General features: G+C 40.2%; 1 protein-coding gene across 1 annotated transcript; it reads left to right on the forward strand.

Annotated features, from left to right (window-relative positions):
- Positions 1–1,162: 1,162 nt before the first annotated feature.
- Positions 1,163–4,641, forward strand: LOC103422020 (metal transporter Nramp3.2-like). Its single transcript, XM_008360087.4, has 4 exons — positions 1,163–1,916; positions 2,442–2,578; positions 2,707–3,359; positions 4,217–4,641. Exons 1-4 carry the CDS (start codon positions 1,390–1,392, stop codon positions 4,421–4,423), a joined length of 1,524 nt encoding a protein of 507 aa, XP_008358309.1. The 5' UTR covers positions 1,163–1,389; the 3' UTR covers positions 4,424–4,641.
- The last annotated feature ends 16,996 nt before the right edge of the window (positions 4,642–21,637 follow it).

Raw genomic sequence — 21,637 nt, forward strand, 5'->3', positions numbered from 1 at the left:
ACATAAATTGATTAGAACTTACATTTTCTTTTTTTTTTTGTTTTTTACAAAACGATAGGTGTTTTATTATAAAATTAAGAATTGATACAATATTAAAGAGAAGATTCAACCTAAAAAAAAACTTTAACATAAAATAAAAGGTCAATTTGACCAAATTAATTGCCACTGTACCAGTGGATTTGAGGGCGAGACATGCTTGAGAATAAGCAAAGGAAGGTATCCAAGTCTTGAAATCACCCAAACCCAAATTTAGAGGACTGAGATGGCCCTATAAAAACTCCATTTTTTAGGAAAACTTCTACGTACAAAGCCTTGAATATAATGAACATGAAAACACCTTTTGACAACGAGTAGCGCTGACTTTGAAGAGGAACTAACAACGAACCAACTAGTGTCCATATCATAATGAATTTTGTGTCCAACACCATCAACAAAGATACTGATTCCAACAAAGTCGACCCATATGAGCCAATAACACACTAACACAAAATTAAAATACTCACAAAGAAAGACTCACAAATAACCTCACCAACGAGGCACTTATTGATGAAAATACTAAGACGAGAAATAAACAAGCAACCATCTATGAGAAGATAATGGAGGAAGGCTAGAAAAAATGGAGAGAGAGGTTGCCACCGATTCCAAGCCAAAGCAAGGGGCCGGTGGCTTAGAAGTTGTAGATTTAGGGTTTGGGAAGAGGAAAGAGAGAGAGAGGAGACAATTTTTTTAATGAAACATTAGAGCATTTCCGAATGAGATGTCAAAACCTAATGGAGACTTCACTGTGCAAGCTTAACATAAAAAATCCTTTCAAACAAATGTTATTTTGCTAACTGGATTTGAAGTCTTTGTGATTAGGTGTCAAAATTGACAAGACTTCATATTGCCTCATCAATGATCAATTGTAATATAACTGTTATAATTTGACATTTTCATTGAAGATGATCTATTCTTACTCAATAGAAATGTCGACATTATGTTGATAATTAATTAAGCGAGTGTAAGCAAAATTAATCCTAGTCAAGCAGAGCATAAGAAAGCATCACGACGTGTGCCATCACAGGGTCTGCAGATCATTTCCAAATCCACCTGGCACATTATCGTTCGTAAATAAAAAACTAATTTTGGAAATACAAAACCCACCGAGAAATTGGACAAAACATTTATAAATTAAAAGTCTCATAAAAAAATTACAACAAAAAAGTGAAAAGCAAAAGAAATAAAAGGGAGGAGGAATGGAAGGAGAGGGACTGGCACTTTTCAGAGAGCTTCGTTTCTGAGTTGAAGAGATAAGCAGAGCAGCAGAAAAAACAGGCAAGCGACCTTCCCGCGAGCGCACGGAGACACTCGTACAACCGCCTGCAGGGAATTCATACACCGCACAGCGCGATGGTTTCGACTCACGACCACTCGAAGCCACTCTTACTCGACTCGGACCGAGACCTTCCCGAGGCGGCCTACGACGAGGCTGATAAGGTCCACGTGGTGGGGATCAACGAGGCCGGAGACGACGACTGCCAAACGCCGCCGTTTTCATGGAAGAAGCTGTGGCTGTTTACCGGACCCGGGTTCCTGATGAGTATCGCGTTTCTGGACCCGGGGAATTTGGAGGGTGATCTTCAGGCGGGGGCTATAGCTGGGAACTCGCTGCTGTGGCTGCTGATGTGGGCGACGGCGATGGGGCTGTTGGTGCAGCTGCTGTCGGCTCGGCTCGGGGTGGCGACTGGGCGACACTTGGCGGAGCTGTGTAGGGAGGAGTACCCGACGTGGGCGAGGATGGTGCTGTGGGTGATGGCGGAGCTGGCGCTGATTGGGGCGGATATACAGGAGGTGATTGGGAGTGCGATAGCTATTAAGATTCTGAGTAATGGGGCTTTGCCGCTCTGGTCTGGAGTCGTCATAACAGCTTTGGATTGGTAAACTTTTGGAATTTACCCTTTTTGTGATTTTGGATCGTTTTCTTTGAATTTTTCTGGGTTTTTGAAATTGAGTTTGATTCTTTACCAATTTTCAGAAAATTCGTAACGACTTTGCAGGATTGTTAAACCAAATTTGTAAAGCAAATGATGTGGTGGTGGATGATTAGATTATTATTAAGTGTTGATTAATGTGTTTATTTCCTACTGGTGACGCATAATTTGGTTTGTAAATTTGTTTTAAAAATCGGGACTTGCTAGCATTATCCTATATTTTTTGAAGTTCTTAGTCAGTCTGTTGACTCTTTTTGGCTGCCTGGAAAATCTGTGATTTCTGTATTTGTTACTGACAAATGTTTTTGGTTTTGAGGTTCAAAAGGTTAAAATTTCTGATGGTCCAAGCCTGACGTTTCTTGCTTTTCCTACATTGTATTTGAACTGAACCCAAACATCAAGGTTTGAAGAACTTGCAGCTATTATAGCAGTGTTAACTTCAAACTGTTTTATTTTGTTGCCATGTTACAGTTTCATCTTCCTGTTTCTCGAGAACTACGGAGTGAGGAAGCTGGAAGCAGTTTTTGCGGTTCTAATTGCAACAATGGCGCTCTCATTTGCGTGGATGTTCGGTGAAGCAAAGCCCAGCGGCACTGAACTTCTGATTGGTATTCGACTTACTCCGAGTTTATACGTTTTAAACAGTTTCCGTGGTTTGAGGCCACAAAATTTCGAACAAACATACTGCAATGTTCCTCTGCGTATAATTAACTGTCATTTGTTTTCCTCTTTCTAGGTATAATTGTCCCGAAACTTAGCTCCCGAACAATAAAGCAGGCTGTTGGAGTTGTGGGTTGCATAATTATGCCTCACAATGTATTTTTGCACTCAGCTCTAGTACAGTCAAGGGAGGTTGATCACACCAAGAAAGGACGAGTTCAAGAAGCTCTGAATTACTACTCCATAGAGTCAACCGTCGCTCTTGTCATCTCCTTTGTCATCAACCTATTTGTTACCACTGTGTTTGCCAAGGGGTTTTATGGTACGCAAATAGCAGATAGGATAGGCCTTGTAAATGCGGGGCAGTATCTCCAAGAAAAGTATGGGGGCGGGTTGTTCCCGATTTTGTACATTTGGGGTATCGGGTTATTGGCAGCTGGCCAGAGTAGTACTATTACAGGTACCTATGCCGGGCAGTTTATAATGGGAGGTTTCTTAGACTTGAGATTGAAAAAATGGATGAGGGCATTGATTACACGAAGCTGTGCAATTATCCCCACTATAATAGTAGCTCTTGTATTTGATACCTCGGAGGACACATTGGATGTTCTGAATGAGTGGCTTAATGTGTTACAGTCAATTCAGATCCCTTTTGCACTTATTCCCCTGCTTTTCTTGGTGTCAAACGAGCAGCTCATGGGTTCTTTTAAAGTTGGCCCTGTTCTCAAGGTATGTTGTTATTTCCTTTCTTCTGCAGTAAGGCCATAAGGTCAATAATGGCATTTGTATTTCAACTTTCTGTAGTGATGCAAATGAATCAAATTAGAATGTGTGTGAGCAGAGCACACATGCCGTCAGTTATGTAGTCGGGTTAATCATGTCATATGTTGGTGTTGTCGCAATTGCTTTATTTTGCCTTTTCTTTTTCCCTTTTATTTCTGATGAGATTATTGTTTTGTGATTTGGTACAACATATGTATTATTGTGTAATAGATTACAGCTAAGTTTCTTTCAGGTAGACCAAGTTTTAGAGCTAAGTTTCTCCTATGAACTAGTAAACCGCAAAAACGAGTTCACTGCTCCTAAGGACTCGATAATGTACCATATACTTATACACAAATAGGACAATATGGTGACGGTCCACATAGTCTAATTGTAAGATAATTCCTGGCTATTTGCTGCAGATTTGATCATAGAATAGCATTTTAGAGGACTAATTTAGTGGTTGTCCCAGCATTTGAGCTTTTCATTTTCTGTAATGCCTGGTCGATTGTTGTTATTTTCGTCCTTTTTACCTTGCTTTGGGGGTTGAGAAAAGAAATTATCTCCCTGAATTGAACTTCATTGTCTCCATATGAATTGACTGTTGATAAGTTAGTTATTCATTGTCTCCATATGAATTGAATGTTGATAAGTTAATTACCCTACAATGTGTTCAAGCTGTTCTTCCCTCATCTTTGCCTTTCGTTATTATAAATATATTTTTAGTGCATCGATATTTTTACACTAATAAGGGGAGGGGTAGCCTTTCGTTATTATATTGTGTATGAGTTAGAATGCTCATATCTTTTTTATTTTCTGTGAAGATGGTTGCATGGCTTGTGGCGGCCCTGGTGATGGTAATCAATGGATACCTTCTGTTCGACTTCTTCGCCTCTGAAGTAACTGGTTGGTTGTTTAGTGTCGGAGTGTCTGCTTTTACCTCAGGGTATGTAGCATTTATAGTTTACCTTGTTTTGCGGGGGATCAACTTTTCAAGCTGGTGCGGATCAAAGAGATCGATGGTACAGTGAGCTAAGTAATCACCAATGCTGACTGAAATTGCAAGAGAATCATGCTGTATTTGTAATCGCCGCATCCTCAATGGTTGTCGGACTGCATATACTTGTAGTAGCATAGTTCTGTAGCTGCAACGTTGTATTAAGTTAGCTTGGAACGATATTGGAATTAGCCATGTAATAATACTATGTACTTCATTGGTTTTCTCCTTATTTCAAGCCATAGTTAAGGACATGCTGAGTTTGAGATTGCATTTGGAAAGGTAATAGCGTTTTCAGATAATCAAAAGCATTTCCGCCTCCATTTGGTGGAGAAATTTAAAAGTGCTTTTGAATTATAAAAGCAATCCTTGTTTGTTACCTTCGATGAAGGATTTTTGAAATATACTAGAAACAAAAGGGACCTCACCCGGAGGCGAGTCCACCATCTCTGTCAATTTACCTCCTTTATATGGATCAAGAGCTTTAAGGTCTTGAAGCTGTCAAGGCCTTCGACATATTGGCCCTCGTAGCTGGTCATGGAGGGTGCCTTAACTGATGATCTGCCATTGAGAAGGTGAAAGGCACACTTCCTCGTTTTCAATGCATTAAAAGTATAATGCATTCGCAAATTGATGAGCCTTTTGTTCGCGTCAGGAATTTCCGTCGGGGATGTTTCCTGGCTGACGAGCACACAGCTCCCCGGGAGGTTGGCGCCGGTTGAGGGCTGCTGTTGGGCTTCTACTTCACTGTCGGGCTTTGTCGGGCAAGTCTCGTCGGGCAAGGCTCGTCGGGCAAGGCTTGTCGGGCAAGGCTGAAAGAGAAGGACAGAGTTAACTTTGAGAGGTGCCTTTGTGGGGCCTTAGGTGTAGGCCTTGAGGCTCACAATCAAGGTTAACTTTTAAGTGCTCAGGCGTGCCACTGCCATCTTCAGTATGACAGATATGAAATGGATGTCGAGTTTTGGTTGTACATGTATATACCCGAGAAACCGTGTTAGTTATAACAGGTGCCTTTGTGGGGCCTTAGGTGTAGACCTTGAGGCTTCCTATCAATGACTACACCAGTGCTCGAACACATCATATTTGTTCTCGTGAATGCATGAGTCTTATAACTATTATACTTCTGATTACCCGAGTTCGAGAGGTAGAATAAACCCAAATAGGCGTCTTTGTAGGGCCTTAGATGTAGGCCTTGAGGCTTCCCATTAGAGTTCGTTCTTATACTCAAACGTTCTAGACCACATAACGGAATGAATCCAAATAGGTGCCTTTGTAGGGCCTTAGGTGTAGGCCTTGAGGCTTCCTATCAGAATCCTTCCCATGCTTAAGCGTTCTATGATAATCATAATGTAATAGAAATAAAACTAAGAGGTAGGTCGATTACTTGCGCCCCAAGTAACTTCGGACTTTTCGTTTATCAAGGATTGTCGTGGATGGGTTAAGTCCACATAAGATTCTTTTTTATGCCTTGAGGCCAAGGACTTTTAACTAATCAGATTTACATGCCCGAGGGCTTAGGACTTGGATCTGGTTTGAACACTGAAGATATATTCAAATCGGATCCAAGTACTGGGAAAGCTTTTTAATAGTCATCTTGCTAGAAATAACTTGAATATAATTGGAAGTATACAACATATTGCTAGGCTAATGAATGAAAAGACAAAGAAAACAAAGAAGGACGGGCAAGGTTTAACCTTGTCGGGCAAGCCTGGTCGTCTTGCAGGTTCCTATCTTTGTAGTTTATCAAGGGTCTGAAAGCTTCAGAGAGGGAGAAAGATTTACAAAAGATGAATCGATACTACAGCAAGGTTGAACAAGGTAGCAGAGCTATTACAAGGGTTTGGAGTGAAGGTTTATCCCGCGAGGGATGAAGGCTTGTCCCGAGAGGGATGAAGGCTTGGGCTGTCTACAGCTTCGTTTTGAAGGCAAATCTGGCTTTGAGTAGAGTTTGTGCTTGCATTTGTTTGTTTGATTAATTGTCTTTATTCCTGGTTTCTCTTTCTTCTTATATAGACAACTCGGCTTGGTCTCCTGTAGCAGCAACCTTGCCCGAATGCGGTTTGAAGGGTGATGACTCATCAGCCATTTTACATGTACTGCCATCATAAAGTACTTTATGGGCTGTGTAGCTGGTCAGTCTATACCACTTGGCCTTTGGGTAGGTAAGCAAGTGGTCTTCATGAGCTGCACCAAGTCAGAAAAGGCCCTTTCTGCTTTCTGGGCTTTGACTGGGCTTCGGCTGACTTTCCATTCGGGCCTCATTTTGGGCCAACTCCTTTCTTGAGCCCAAAGTTCAAGTTTTGATCAAAACACCTTTGTTATGCTGTTAACCGACCCAGGAGAAAGAACCTCTTTGATCAGGCCTCGAGTCTCGTTTCCGGTCCCCACGAATTCACTTCAACTCTCACTTCTCCAGCCTTGGTCTGGAAATCGACTTTCTTTCAAGTCGCTTGTAAAAATTGTCCATCACCTATTTGAAACAAGACAGAGATGGAGCGACTTGTCAACCCAGTGGCCATTGGCGAAGGACAAACAAGGCCCGCCACTAGGAGACCCGTCGACAAATACAAGAGGGACGATATCAAAGGCAAGGGAGTTGAGGTCGGCGGTGGACTAGGCATTGAGGAAAGAGAGCAACACTTTCTTGGCAGGATCCTTTGTACCGGCCGCGATCAGACTCAGCATGACGTGGATTGAAAGCGGCGAGTACACCATGTTCCTCTCTTTGGCCCCTTGGTTGAGAAACAACTGCTTCGTCATTCTTAGTCCGAAGCCGGATTGGTTACTGATGGATTTTTTAAGCTCCATCGTCGTTGACCGAGGAGCCGCAGAGGTGGTAAGAGTTCGTATGCTGTTGTTGTGAATAGAAGAGGGGAAACGAGAAGGAGAAAGAGGTCGCATGTTGAAGGAGGAAGACAGTTTCATTGAAACGAGAGACACCATTGCCATCAAGTTCACTTCTACGACAGAAACACTTTCTCTATCGTTAAACCCAAAAATATGGCGTAACCTGGGCCTTTCAGTGACTTGGCTCACAGGATTCTCTGCTGCCAATTGTTTGTAAACTAACAATTAATCTTTCTTTTTGACAAAAAAAAAAAACAAAAACAAAAGAAAAAAAAATCAATAATTGTTGTGGTCTATTTTTATCTGACAAAATAGAGAGGGCCGGCGGCAATGGGAGAGAGAAGAGAGATGTGTGTTTGTAGAATTGTAGGGGAATGTGTGTGTTGTTATCCCTCCTACATTGTGCCTTTATTTATAGTAGTAAAGGGAGAGAAGATATTCCTTCTCCTCCAAGTAATACAAGTTGTAATAAGAAATGATAACTAAAATCAAATCTAATCTAGGATTTACACAATCATACTTATTCTAGGAATGTTTACAACACTCCCCCTTGAGTGTGCAAATACTTAAGGTAGATTCAGCATCATGCAGAAGTTGAGGAAGTCGACTCGTCAGCACTGATTCCAAGGAACAACGCTTATTCTCAATAAGGTAGGAACTTGCATAAGTAGTAAGTCTCGCTAAAAAACCCTAAGGCTATGGCAAAAACCCAAGTAGGGACAAAATCCATAGTCTAAGAAAAAATGCGTGAGAAATGCAAAGTCAAAAGAAACGTCTACAGGACGTCATCAGGGATATGACCAGCCCAAGGTGGGTGCCTCGTTAAAACCTAGTTAGGTAGCAAAAACCCAGTGGGAAAAATGCTCCTAATCGTAGGGAAAAAAGAGTACATTAAGTTCAAGCAAGTATCCAGAAGATACTCCCCCCTGAGTTTGACATAATTCCAAAGAGAAATAGCAAAGTTATAACTCAGAAAGTTTACGCATACCACTTCCATGAACAAGCTTCTGAAATGTCGCCTTCGGTAGTGATTTGGTGAAAAGGTCGGCCAGATTGTCTTGTGATCGGATTTGCGTGACTTCAATCTTTTGATGCTCTTGTTGTTGATGTGTAAAGAAGAACTTCGGCGCAATATGCTTGGTGTTGTCTCCTTTGATGTAACCCTTCTTGAGCTGTTCGATGCAAGCTGCGTTATCTTCAAAAATCGTCGTCGGGGCATTAACGGCGGGATGAAGATCACAGGAGCTTCGAATATGGCCCATTACTGCTCTCAACCAAAAGCATTCTCGAGTTGCTTCATGTAAGGCGAGAATTTCAGCATGGTTAGACGAAGTGGCAACTAAGGTCTGTTTAGTTGACCTCCAAGATATTGCGGTGCCTCCAACGGTAAAGACATAACCCGTTTGAGAACGCGCCTTGTGCGGATCAGATAAGTATCCAGCGTCGGCATAACCAACAAGGCGAGAATCAACCCGATGAGCATAGGGTGCGGCATCACTTGAGGATTCGTAGGGATAGAATAAGCCCAAATTCGTAGTACCCTTAAGGTAACAGAAGATGTCTTTCACGCCAGTCCAATGTCTGCGTGTTGGTGCATTGTTGTATCTTGCCAAAAGATTAACAGCGAAGGAGATGTCGGGTCTAGTGCATTGAGCTAAGTACAATAAAGCGCCTATCGCACTTAGATAAGGAACTTCAGGCTCCAAAATCTCGTCATCATCCTCTTTCGGACGGAAGGGATCTCGCTTTGCATCTAGCGTACGAACGACCATAGGAGTACTTGAAGACTTCGCTTTATCCTCATTAAAATAGCGTAACACCTTCTGGGTGTAGTTCGATTGATGTACTAAGATTCCATCCGAACAATGCTCTATCTCGAGACCGAGACAGTATCGAGTCTTTCCTAGATCTTTCATCTCAAATTCTGACTTCAGGTGCGAAGTAGTTCTCGCGAGCTCTTCAGGAGTTCCGATGAGATTCATGCCATCGACATATATTGCAACAATCGCAAATCCAGAATGTGACTTCTTAATGAACACACAAGGGCATAGTTCGTTGTTCACATATCCATGACTAGTCAAATACTCACTTAGACGGTTATACCACATTCTTCCGGATTGTTTCAAACCGTATAGTGAACGCCTCAGCCAAATTGAGAGCGTGTTCCGGGGTTTGGAAATATTTGAACCAATCAATGTAAGTCATTCGGGAACTTTCATATAAATTTCCGTATCAAGATCCCCATAGAGATATGCGGTTACTACGTCCATCAGCTGCATATCCAGTTTTTCGGAAACTACCAAACTGATAAGGTATCGAAAAGTAATCACATCCATAACGGGTGAGTAAGTTTCGTCATAGTCAATCCCGGGACGTTGTGAGAAACCTTGTGCTACAAGACGAGCTTTGTAACGCACAATTTCGTTCTTCTCATTACGCTTCCGAACGAAAACCCACTTGTAGCCAACGGGCTTCACATGTGGAGGAGTAGGAACTACAGGTTCAAACACCTTACGCTTCGCAAGTGAATCAAGTTCGACTTGGATTGCTTGTTTCCAATTTGACCAATCAGCTCTACGTCGACATTCATCAACGGAACGCAGTTCAATGTCATCGCTCAACATGATCTTAGTAGCTACTGCAAATGCTAATGCATCGTCGACAATCATCTCATTTCTACGCCACACATCATCTAAGCTTGCATAATAGACCGAAATCTCACGATTCTCGGGAGGAGGATTTGTCTCTTCAAGGACGCTTCTATAATCTAGAATTTCCTCATGAGTTGGGTAAAATGAGTAAGCGATAGTCGGATTCACGGTACGCTCTTCAGGACCTTGTGCCGTGGTTTTCCTCTTCCGAGGGTGTGAATCCTTTGAACCAAGGGGTCTGCCACGCTTTTGTGTAGGGACAGATAATTGGCTAGCCGCTAATGTACGTGGATCACCAGAATTGGCGTCCCGGGCTTCCAGGAGGGTAGTCCGTCATACATTTGGTACATCTATCTTTGCAGGCATATTCGCAGCTGGAATATGTGATCTTGTCACGCGCGTTAGATCGGTGAAAGCATCTAGCATGCTCTGAGCTATGCTCTGGAAATCTAATATGCACTGTACTTCAGCTTCAGACTGAGCGGTGCAGGGATCTAAATGAGACAAAGTAGGAGTCGCCCACGATAATTCGCGTCGTTTATTCGAAACATTGACGTTCTTATCTCCCACTAACGGCGGGAAGACTGTCTCATAGAAGTGACAATTCGCGAAACGAGCAGTAAACAGATCGCCTGTCAAAGGTTCTAAGTAACGAATAATCGAAGGAGAATCATATCCGACATAGATTCCCATCCTTCGCTGAGGCCCCATTTTTGTACGTAAGGGCGGCGAAATCGGCACATAGACCGCACAACCAAAAACGCGCAGATGTGATATGTCGGGTTCGCATCCGGTGACCAACTGAAGGGCACTAAATGGTTGTGTCGCAACAGGCCTCAGGCGGACCAACTTTGCTGCGTGCAATATTGCATGGCCCCAAGCAGCGATCGGGAGCTTGGTACATATGACCAATGATCGAGCAATCATTTGTAAACGCTTAATGAAAGCCTCTGCCAGGCCGTTCTGGGTGTGAACATGGGGTACAAGATGTTCAACTTCAACCCCAACCGACATGCAATAGTCATCAAAAGTTTTAGATGTGAATTCTCCAGCATTATCCAATCGAATAGATTTGATCGGATAATCAGGGTGGTGAGCCCTAAGCTTGATAACCTGAGCCAACAGTTTGGAGAATGCAGCGTTCCTTGTGGACAACAAGCACACGTGTGACCAACGTGTAGAAGCGTCAACCAAAACCATAAAATATCTAAATGGTCCGCAGGGAGGTTCAATCGGTCCACTGATTGGATCATATTTATATATATTTTTACTTCGAATTCACTCGTCTTTTCTTGGTTAGTTCCTTATATTTTGAGCTATTTACGTTATTTTTGTGTTTATAGGATTTGTTTATGCAAAGAAAATAAAAATGGCACAAATGAGTTTTAAATTATAAATTCGTCGAAAATTGCTTTAGTCGTTCTCATTCTGTCATGGGTTATTGGTAGAATTATGTCACGGATTATATGGCATTAGAAATTATATGATATATCTAAAATTGAAGTGTTTTGCAGTTGGTGAGTAAAGAAAAGAAACATAAAGAAGCTGCCTTTGCAGCTGGAACAAATAAGAAGAAAAAAGAGAATCCAAGGCATGAGACACGGGGGAATAATGGTGAAGCATGGAAGAAAAATAAAATAATAGAAGTGGGCAGACGCAAGGAGTGAGCTGGGAAAATAATAGAGGACAGCTACGGGAGAAAAAGAATAAAGAAAAGAAGTTTGAGAGGACAGCAAGAAATCAGTGCCAGGTGCAAAAGGAAAAAAGAAATAGTGGGAGGCGCAAAGACTACGCAGTAGGCGTGATAAAAGAGACGGGCAGAAAGCAGAAATAGGGGGAGTACGGGGAATTGGTGGAAGGCAGAGGGCTGCCCCTTGGGTAGCGTGAAGCTGCGGAGAGAAAACGAGGGGAGAGAGTAGAGGCTGCCATTTGGCAGCTTGAGCCTTGACTGACGGGAATGGGAAGAGACACGGGCTGCCACGGGGCAGCGTGCGGAGAAGAAAAGAAGGGAAGCAAGTCAGGGCCTTGCCAGGCAGAAACGAGAAAGGAAAGAAGCTCAGAGGGGAAGCTGCAGGAAAGGAGAGGGCGCCAGCGAGGCGCAGTTCACACGGGCACGAACGCAACAGATCACCTTCTTTCGGTTTAATCTTTCCAAACTTCTATTTTATTTTTGTTTCAATAATATGTAATTAAATTTATTTTGGCTAGAGGTTAATTCAAAACCATGAATATATTTGTAATATGAATTGATTACCTTCAGTTGTGATTTCTGAGTTGTGATTTAATTTGCTTAACTGCTTGATAGATAACTTATTTTTGTATGTCGATTAAGAATGCATACTTAATTTACATGCATGAATTTGATGCTAGAATATAAGTGAATTTCACTTAATCGTTATGAACTTATATTCACAAGTAGTGAAGGTTGCTAGTCACAATCACGTTAAGTAAATTCTTGGCATAAGTTTCATGCAAATCATAGTAACGAGTGCCTCGTCAATGCTTATGTTTTTCATAGAACTTAATGATTCTTGCTTGTATCTCTATTTTGCAATTCATGTAGGGAACTTGTAGGGAATGTTTTGGGTTGTCGTATGCAATCATCCAACCCAATAACTTGTGGAAAAACTGAGGGTTAATTAGTGCTGTTCACGGTTAATCTGGAGTATTGAGATTTACAATTTATTGAAAGAAAAACTGAAAATCAATTTAGGTTGCATATGTGTCATGTGTGGAGAATAACCCTCTAGCTAGTCCGTCATTTATCTTTTCATCTTAATTTCATGTTTTTGTAAATTCTGTAATTTATTTAAGTTTAATTTACTTCTTGTTAAAACCAAACACCCACCCATTATTAAATTATATTATTTAGTCAATTTTCATTATTGTTAGTCTTTTAATTAAATTTCCGTCCATTTCAGTTCCTAGTGTCTAATTTGATTGTTTTCATTATTTTGAATCATTCTAAGTGTGTTTCGAGTTATTAGAGTTTTTAGCCTAGTTTTGTGTCCTTGAGTCTTGTTTAATATTTTTTAAATTAATTTAGAATAGATTAGCAATCCCTCCTAATCCCCGGCCTAGAACGATACCCTACTTACATCCATACTACAATTGTCAAAAAGAGGGTTTAATTTGTGTGTCAAGTAATTTTCACATCAAATTTTGGCGCCGCTGCCGGGGATTAGCAACTTTGCTAATCCCTTTATTTTTGTTTTTGTTTATGTTTATATTGGTGTTTGTGTATTTTACTTTTGATATTTGATTTATTTTTCTTTCTTTGATTTTAGGTACAAATGGAGCTGAGGGAAATTTAAAGGAAAGATGCGTCCGGCTAAAGACGTTAAATCAAGCGCTTCTTGGGAGGCAACCCAATCATTCAACGAAGGGAGACTTTGGAATCGCTAACCCAATCAGATTTGCATTTTTACACCCTTATCTTTACTGCTTTCATTTTGTTTTGTTTAGTTATTTGTGTTATTTGTTTGATTTCTGTGAGTTTGTGTTATTTAGTTTAAGTGTGGGGGAAGGTTAACCAAAGTCTTTCTACTTTAATTTACATATAAAAAAAAAAATTAATTAAAAAAAATGATAAAATTAAAAAAAAAAACAAAAGATAAAATTTAAAATTAATAATACAAAAAAAAACATTAAAAAAATAAAAAAAATTAAAATTAAAATTAAAAAAAAAAGTACAAATATTTTACAATGATGTAAACTAATAGTATTCATTGGTCGGGTGGTGCTTCAGTAGTAGGCGGGGCTTCAGCAGTCGGCGGGGCCACAGAAGGAGGAGGCGGCAGAGGTTGATCAGTTGGAGCTTCACTACGCGATGCCGCTCCAGAAGACGAAGGCAGATGTTGTTGAAACAAACCCACAAACCTCCGATGATCAAGTAAAATTTGACCATCGGTGTCCTGCATCTGGTCAATCTTCCTCTTCATGCTGGTGGCATAGCTGTGTGCGAGCTTGTGCAATTCTTTATTCTCATGCTTGAGCCCTTTAATCTCTTGTTTGAGACTCTGTATTTCTACCACCAGCGATTCAACGTGACGGGTTCGAGCATATAGGCGTTGGGCCATGTTGGACACAGAACCCGCACTCTGCACGCTAAGCGCCAGAGACTCCTTAACCGCCAATTCATCCGACCGTCTAGCGAGCAGTTTGTTATCTCTAGGAGTGACAAGGTTCCGGGCCACCACCGCAGCTGTCATATCATTTTTCATCACCGAATCCCCCACGGTAAGAGGACCGGTAGGGGATATGAAGGATGGCCGCCATATGTTATCTGGTGAAGGCGGAGCTGCCTCTTCACCAATGTTCAAGTCAAAACGACGATCAGAAGGGCCAGACATTTTTCAGAGGTGGTAAAGAAAGAAGAGAGTCGGAATGATCAAGATTAAACAAGTGCAAGAAGGGAGTGTTTACAGGAGGGAGCTCAAGTGTGTTGTGGAACAACATTAACGCCTCTATAAAAAGAAGAAATCAAAGAGGCGCTCCTCAGAGAAGCGTCCTCTCGCAAATCGAAGAGTCGGGGCTCCTTTCTCAAAAGCCGGATTCTTTTCTCAAAAGAGGCGTTGCATTTCTTAAAGGCTGGGCTTGCTCAGAAACCACGAGCCGAACCCCGGATTTCAAAAGATCAATTTGTCCAGACGTGTCGTCACTTGTCACACGCAAATTGCTTTGCGAAAATCTCGGGTAGTTTGTCGAAGCACCAATTCGGAAATCGAAGAGGGAAATTCAACAGTCAATGACACGCTAGCTTTCTCAAAAGCTGGGCTTCAACCCACGGACAAATCTTCTTTTCCAGATTTATCCGCACGTGTCACATGCTACCTCTACAATCGACGATACTCAGAGCTCGAAGCGCCGATTCCAGATATCAATGAGGAATCTGCTTTGCGGAAATTACGGGCAGCTTTGTCAGAAAGCGCGTAATTTGTACTATTTATCCATCCACCGGCTGCCGACAATGAGTGAGGGAATAGTTCTGGTTGTGAAGAAAAGTCCCATAAGTATTTACCTTCGCCTTCCACAGCAGAGGCACACCCTCTCAGCACTTCTCTCTCAGCACTTCTTCATCTTTGAAAATGCATTCCCAAAGAATCCTCCTAAGTTACTCTGTGTTCCTCATTCCCTAGGATACCCCTGCAAACAACCCATCCAGAGCAAAAGTATTTCATATCATAATGGTTGAAAGCAAGAGTATCTCATATCATGCATTCTCCATGTCCTTTTCCTTGTCTTTGTTCTAACCTGCAGGACATGGAGAAATTGCTCTCGAGTACTCGTTTTCCACTGCTGATGTACTTCCAAAGAAGCTGCCACATCTACCTGAAGAACAGATAAGGCAAGCGAAAATGATACCAACAGCATGTGGAGACAACGTACAGAAGAAACAAGCAGAGAAGAATGCAGCTTGCACAATCATCCCAGCGGAAGGAGTCTGAGCTGAGGAACTAGAGAAGCTGCCACATCTGCTTGGAGAACAAATAAGGAACTGCAACATAACCAAAGAGCAAAGCTTCGCCGTACAATATCATCAAATCATCACTTGCAAGTAAAAAGCTAAGTGTCACCCAGTTCAAGAGGAAAGCTGTGGAAAGTCAACAAGCACGACCAATGATTACTTATTAGTTCTTTTCATTGTCTTTTATCGTGATTTTCAATTTTTCGTTTGCAATTTTTTTTTATTTTTTATTTTTTTTATTATTATTATTTTATTTTCTTGCGTTACTTAACTGAATTATTTCTTTTCTTTGCAGGAACTTTTGGTTATTTCCACCCTTGAAGTTGATTGCAGAATTTTATCTTGGGGGTCCTCGCTTGATTTTACTGCAAATTAGGGAAGTTTTCAGTCCAATTGCTTTATTTTGTTTCTTATTATTTATTTATTTTATTTTATTTGCGTTATAGTGTTTTCTGACATTGGGGACAATGTCAAGTTTAAGTGTGGGGGTAGAAATCTCTAGAATTTCATTTGTTTCTGTGTTGTTGCTTTTTGTTTTCTTTAAAAAAAAAAAAAATTTAAAAAAAATCGAAAAATTTAAAAATCCAAAAATATTGTCTTGTTTCCCTTATTGTTTTGAATTAGATTTTTGTTAGTTTCCCGACCCAATGATATAATTGGATCAAATTTGAACCATGATCATCAAGAACTTAGTTAACATGTGTTTTGTGAAATTCCTAATTCTCTTGTTAGTTTTGTACATGTTTGATCATCTTTGAAAAACCAAATGCACATAGCCTTGTTGATGTGAAACTAAAGTATGAATTAAAGCTTCATATGTGAATTTAGTGACCATATATATCCTATGTGAGTTTTTGAGCCTATTGAAAGTGTGTGCATTTTTCATACACTCCTATTCTTTCATGTGTGATGAACTTATGTGAGATACATCTCTAGAACTTGTGTAACGATCTTTCGAAATATTTGTCATTGATTGCATGAACTTGGAAATGATAGAGGCATTAGGTTTACCACTATGGCCCAAATAACCATGTTTCCCAAAGAAAAATGATATCATTAGATTGCCAATTTGAGCCGTGTATGTTGAGCCTTTTATTTCTTATCACCAGATATGTCTACCCTTATACCTGAAACATTTTTCCTTACCCTTTCCAAGCAAGCTAGTGAGCAATGTGAGATTGTCTTATGAGAAATGTTTGTGAAGTACTTTGAGGGTGTTGGGCAAAAGAATAAGTGTGGGGGTATTTCATGTTTGTATTAAAAAAAAAAAAAAAAAGAGAAAAGAAAAAGAAAAAGAAAGATTGTATACGAAGAAAAGAAAAAAAAATGTTTTTAAAGTTTCAGTTTAAGGGTGTGATTGGAGGTTTCAGAAGAATCGTTGGAGAGCTTGAGTTCTTATAAATCTAAAGAAAAGAATTGCTTGCAATGTAGTTTGGAACTTGTGTTTTCCTATTCTTTCGTTTCAATAACCCTATCCCTAAACCTCATTACATCCAATAAAAGTCCTCTTGATTTAAGTTTTGCAATTATGATTGTGGAGATGAGATCTTTATGCAAGCTTATGGTAGAACTTTCCCATTTGATTCTTTATTTGAGCGAAACACATTAAAACTAAACACATATGTGATTGAGTGTATATCCCGTGAGAATGTTACTAGTTTGCATATGATGATTTTAAAAATAAAAACTTGAAATTGCATTAGCATGACTATCTCACACACTACACTTCAAGGATGATTCAAAGATTACTGCTAATATTTGAATAAGGAAGATGAACTTGGATTAGTTCCTTGATGCTAGCTATGGTTCTTGATGATTTGTTTTCTTAAATGAAATTCTATGAGGGTCACATAGGGGGAAGCTAATGTTTTTCTTGTTACTTCTTGTTCTAGTTTTCTTTGTTTTGCTCGAGGACTAGCAAAACTTAAGTGTGGGGGTATTTGATCGGATCATATTTATATATATTTTTACTTCAAATTCACTCGTCTTTTCTTGGTTAGTTCCTTATATTTTGAGCTATTTACGTTATTTTTGTGTTTATAGGATTTGTTTATGCAAAGAAAATAAAAATGGCACAAATGAGTTTTAAATTATAAATTCGTCGAAAATTGCTTTAGTCGTTCTCATTCTGTCATGGGTTATTGGTAGAATTATGTCACGGATTATATGGCATTAGAAATTATATGATATATCTAAAATTGAAGTGTTTTGCAGTTGGTGAGTAAAGAAAAGAAACATAAAGAAGCTGCCTTTGCAGCTGGAACAAATAAGAAGAAAAAAGAGAATCCAAGGCATGAGACACGGGGGAATAATGGTGAAGCATGGAAGAAAAATAAAATAATAGAAGTGGGCAGACGCAAGGAGTGAGCTGGGAAAATAATAGAGGACAGCTACGGGAGAAAAAGAATAAAGAAAAGAAGTTTGAGAGGACAGCAAGAAATCAGCGCCAGGTGCAAAAGGAAAAAAGAAATAGTGGGAGGCGCAAAGACTACGCAGTAGGCGTGATAAAAGAGACGGGCAGAAAGCAGAAATAGGGGGAGTACGGGGAATTGGTGGAAGGCAGATGGCTGCCCCTTGGGTAACGTGAAGCTGCGGAGAGAAAACGAGGGGAGAGAGTAGAGGCTGCCATTTGGCAGCTTGAGCCTTGACTGACGGGAATGGGAAGAGACACGGGCTGCCACGGGGCAGCGTGCGGAGAAGAAAAGAAGGGAAGCAAGTCAGGGACTTGCCAGGCAGAAACGAGAAAGGAAAGAAGCTCAGAGGGGAAGCTGCAGGAAAGGAGAGGGCGCCAGCGAGGCGCAGTTCACACGGGCACGAACGCAACAGATCACCTTCTTTCGGTTTAATCTTTCCAAACTTCTATTTTATTTTTGTTTCAATAATATGTAATTAAATTTATTTTGGCTAGAGGTTAATTCAAAACCATGAATATATTTGTAATATGAATTGATTACCTTCAGTTGTGATTTCTGAGTTGTGATTTAATTTGCTTAACTGCTTGATAGATAACTTATTTTTGTATGTCGATTAAGAATGCATACTTAATTTACATGCATGAATTTGATGCTAGAATATAAGTGAATTTCACCTAATCGTTATGAACTTATATTCACAAGTAGTGAAGGTTGCTAGTCACAATCACGTTAAGTAAATTCTTGGCATAAGTTTCATGCAAATCATAGTAACGAGTGCCTCGTCAATGCTTATGTTTTTCATAGAACTTAATGATTCTTGCTTGTATCTCTATTATGCAATTCATGTAGGGAACTTGTAGGGAATGTTTTGGGTTGTCGTATGCAATCATCCAACCCAATAACTTGTGGAAAAACTTAGGGTTAATTAGTGCTGTTCACGGTTAATCTGGAGTATTGAGATTTACAATTTATTGAAAGAAAAACTGAAAATCAATTTAGGTTGCATATGTGTCATGTGTGGAGAATAACCCTCTAGCTAGTCCGTCATTTATCTTTTCATCTTAATTTCATGTTTTTGTAAATTCTGTAATTTATTTAAGTTTAATTTACTTCTTGTTAAAACCAAACACCCACCCATTATTAAATTATATTATTTAGTCAATTTTCATTATTGTTAGTCTTTTAATTAAATTTCCGTCCATTTCAGTTCCTAGTGTCTAATTTGATTGTTTTCATTATTTTGAATCATTCTAAGTGTGTTTCGAGTTATTAGAGTTTTTAGCCTAGTTTTGTATCCTTGAGTCTTGTTTAATATTTTTTAAATTAATTTAGAATAGATTAGCAATCCCTCCTAATCCCCGGCCTAGAACGATACCCTACTTACATCCATACTACAATTGTCAAAAAGAGGGTTTAATTTGTGTGTCAAGTAATTTTCACATCATCCACAAATGTCCCCCTGGATCCGTTGTAGAAAAATGGGAGGATTCGAACGAATCTTGTCATAAGAAGGCTTAGTAATAAGCTTTCCCATAGAACATGTTTGACATGCGATTTCATGGATCGAACCTAAGCTTCGGGTTAGTGGATGCCTGTGTGAAGTTTTGAGGATATGGCACATCGCTATTCATCCAGGATGTCCCAAACGATCATGCCAAAGTGTAATTTCGTGTGCGGTCCCTGTGGTAAGGCCGGCCACATAGTGGCATTCGATGGGGCGTATGGTCGTATTATATAGACCACTCGGGTTACGCTCCATCTTCTCTAGAATACGCTTCTGGCCATATTCGTAGGAAGTTACGCACATAAATTTAACTTCGTTTTCTACGTGGATTTCAGCGTGGTAATTGTTATCTCTAATGTCCTTGAAACTTAGTAACTTTCTTTGGGAACGTGGAGAATAGAGTGCCTCAGCAATGGTCAAGATTGTACCATTTGACAACATTATACGTGCCTTACCGTATCCTTCTATCAGGTTGGATGAGCCTGAGAGGGTTGTCAGAGGTGCATTCTTAGGTATGAAGTTAGTGAAATAGATGCGTTCACGCAAAACAGTATGAGTGGTTGCACTATCTGCCAGACAACTAACTTTCCCACTAGTCATACCTAGAATGAAAAATTAATTTGAATTGGTCACATGCATAAAAGTTTATAAAAACAAGTATCAATTCAAAATAATTTCATTTATTCAAGGATTAAAACTGAATATCCAAAATAAATCGCCAACTAATAATCCAAAACATAAAGGAAAATTGTTCAAAATCAACCAAAAACAAGGTGGGGTGCGGCCACTAGGTGGAATTCGGCCCCAATTATCTTATTTCAACTAAAAAAAAAGAAGTCTATGTCTAAGATTCTAATCTTCCATAGGAGTGGTATCCTCCTGAAAGTCAGAAACCTCCATCTTTGTAGTCTCCGGTTCGTCCACTTGCATGAAGTTTGATTCAAACTTCTTACGACGAGAATGATATTCATCTACAACCTTCTTGGGAGCACGGCAAATACGGGACCAATGGTCCTTTGAACCACAACGATAGCACATATCGTCATTCATTGTGGCAAGTGTTTTGCCCTTATTCTTGAAGTTCGGGGCCTTGGGAGCGAGGTTTGGGCGCTTCTAGGCTTTGTTTCCTCCCTTGGATGAGCCTTGACTCTGTTGACCTTGGTGGGATGGCTTCTGGGCGCCCTTACCACGCTTCTTTTGGCGTTTTGGGTGCTGATTAGTGCTATAATGTGCTTCCGGCACAGTAGTAGCCCCAGTAGGTCGAGCTTGATGATTCTTCATCAACAGTTGGTTCTGCTTTTCAGCAAGAAGTAAAACAAAGATCAAATCCGAGAACTTAGTGAACTTCTGAGCTCTATATTGTTGCTGCAGGATAATATTAGAAGTAGAGAAGGTCGAGTAGGTCTTCTCCAGGAGATCCTCTTCAGTCAAAGTTTCATTGCAAAACTTGAGAAATGATCGGATTCGACAAACTTCGGAATTATATTCATTCACAGACTTAAAGTCTTGGAAGCGCAAGTGCTGCCAGTCGTGTCTTGCTTCAGGCAAGAATATGTCCTTTTGGTGATCGAAACGATCAGCCAAAGCGACTCATAATGCACATGGATCCTCCTCAGCAAGGTACTCAGTTTGCAGAGCGTCATGAATATGTCTTCGGATGAAGATCATAACAGTGGCTTTTTCAGCTTCGCCAACAGGTTCAGTTATTGCTTCTTCAATAGCAGGACGCAAGTTCTTGGCAGTGAGGTGGAGCTTCACATCTTGAACCCACTTGAGGTAGTTCCTTCCAGAGACCTCCAAAGCGGTGAAGTCGAGTTTGTTCAAATTCGACATGTTCCTATCACAAATGGATGGACAAGATGTGGTTAGTGTAATGGAGAAAAATCAATCCATTCACATAGGAGTAGAACATACAGGTTCTAATAGACATGTATTGGTTTAATTTTGCATGAAAAACTTCGGGTTTTCATGGGTGATATGTTTAAGAGAAAACTTCAGGTTTTCAAACAAGGCTTGTTTATAAGAAACTTCGGGTTTCAAAGTAATTATGAACTTCAGGTTCATATATTCCTGCAGGCAAACACAAATATATATGCAAACAAATATGCAACAAGTATATGCAAAAAATATTGTATAATTATAATTGAATTAATTTTATTTGGTCTTCGGTGCCAAATTAAAGTGTGGGTGAAAATATAAAAAACCATATTATTTAAAAATATTAAATAATAAAATCTCGGGCCTAAAAATATGGGCAAAGCCCACAGGTGGCTCACGGGGAGACATGGGCAAGGGGAATGGGCTGCTGTGTGCAGCCCCAAAAAAAAAATTTCTTTTTTTTTCTCACGGGTCGCTTCAGGCGAGC

Source organism: Malus domestica, chromosome 02 (assembly GCF_042453785.1).
Source record: "Malus domestica chromosome 02, GDT2T_hap1".
Taxonomy (NCBI): domain Eukaryota; kingdom Viridiplantae; phylum Streptophyta; class Magnoliopsida; order Rosales; family Rosaceae; genus Malus; species Malus domestica.

Bases quoted from the DNA above. Each gene is read 5' to 3' on its own strand.
- LOC103422020 (XM_008360087.4), top strand. From the start codon at position 1,390: ATGGTTTCGACTCACGACCACTCGAAGCCACTCTTACTCGACTCGGAC. The intron at 1,917-2,441 runs GTAAACTTTTGG...GCCATGTTACAG, and splicing joins GTCATAACAGCTTTGGATTG to TTTCATCTTCCTGTTTCTCG. The intron at 3,360-4,216 runs GTATGTTGTTAT...TTTTCTGTGAAG, and splicing joins AAGTTGGCCCTGTTCTCAAG to ATGGTTGCATGGCTTGTGGC.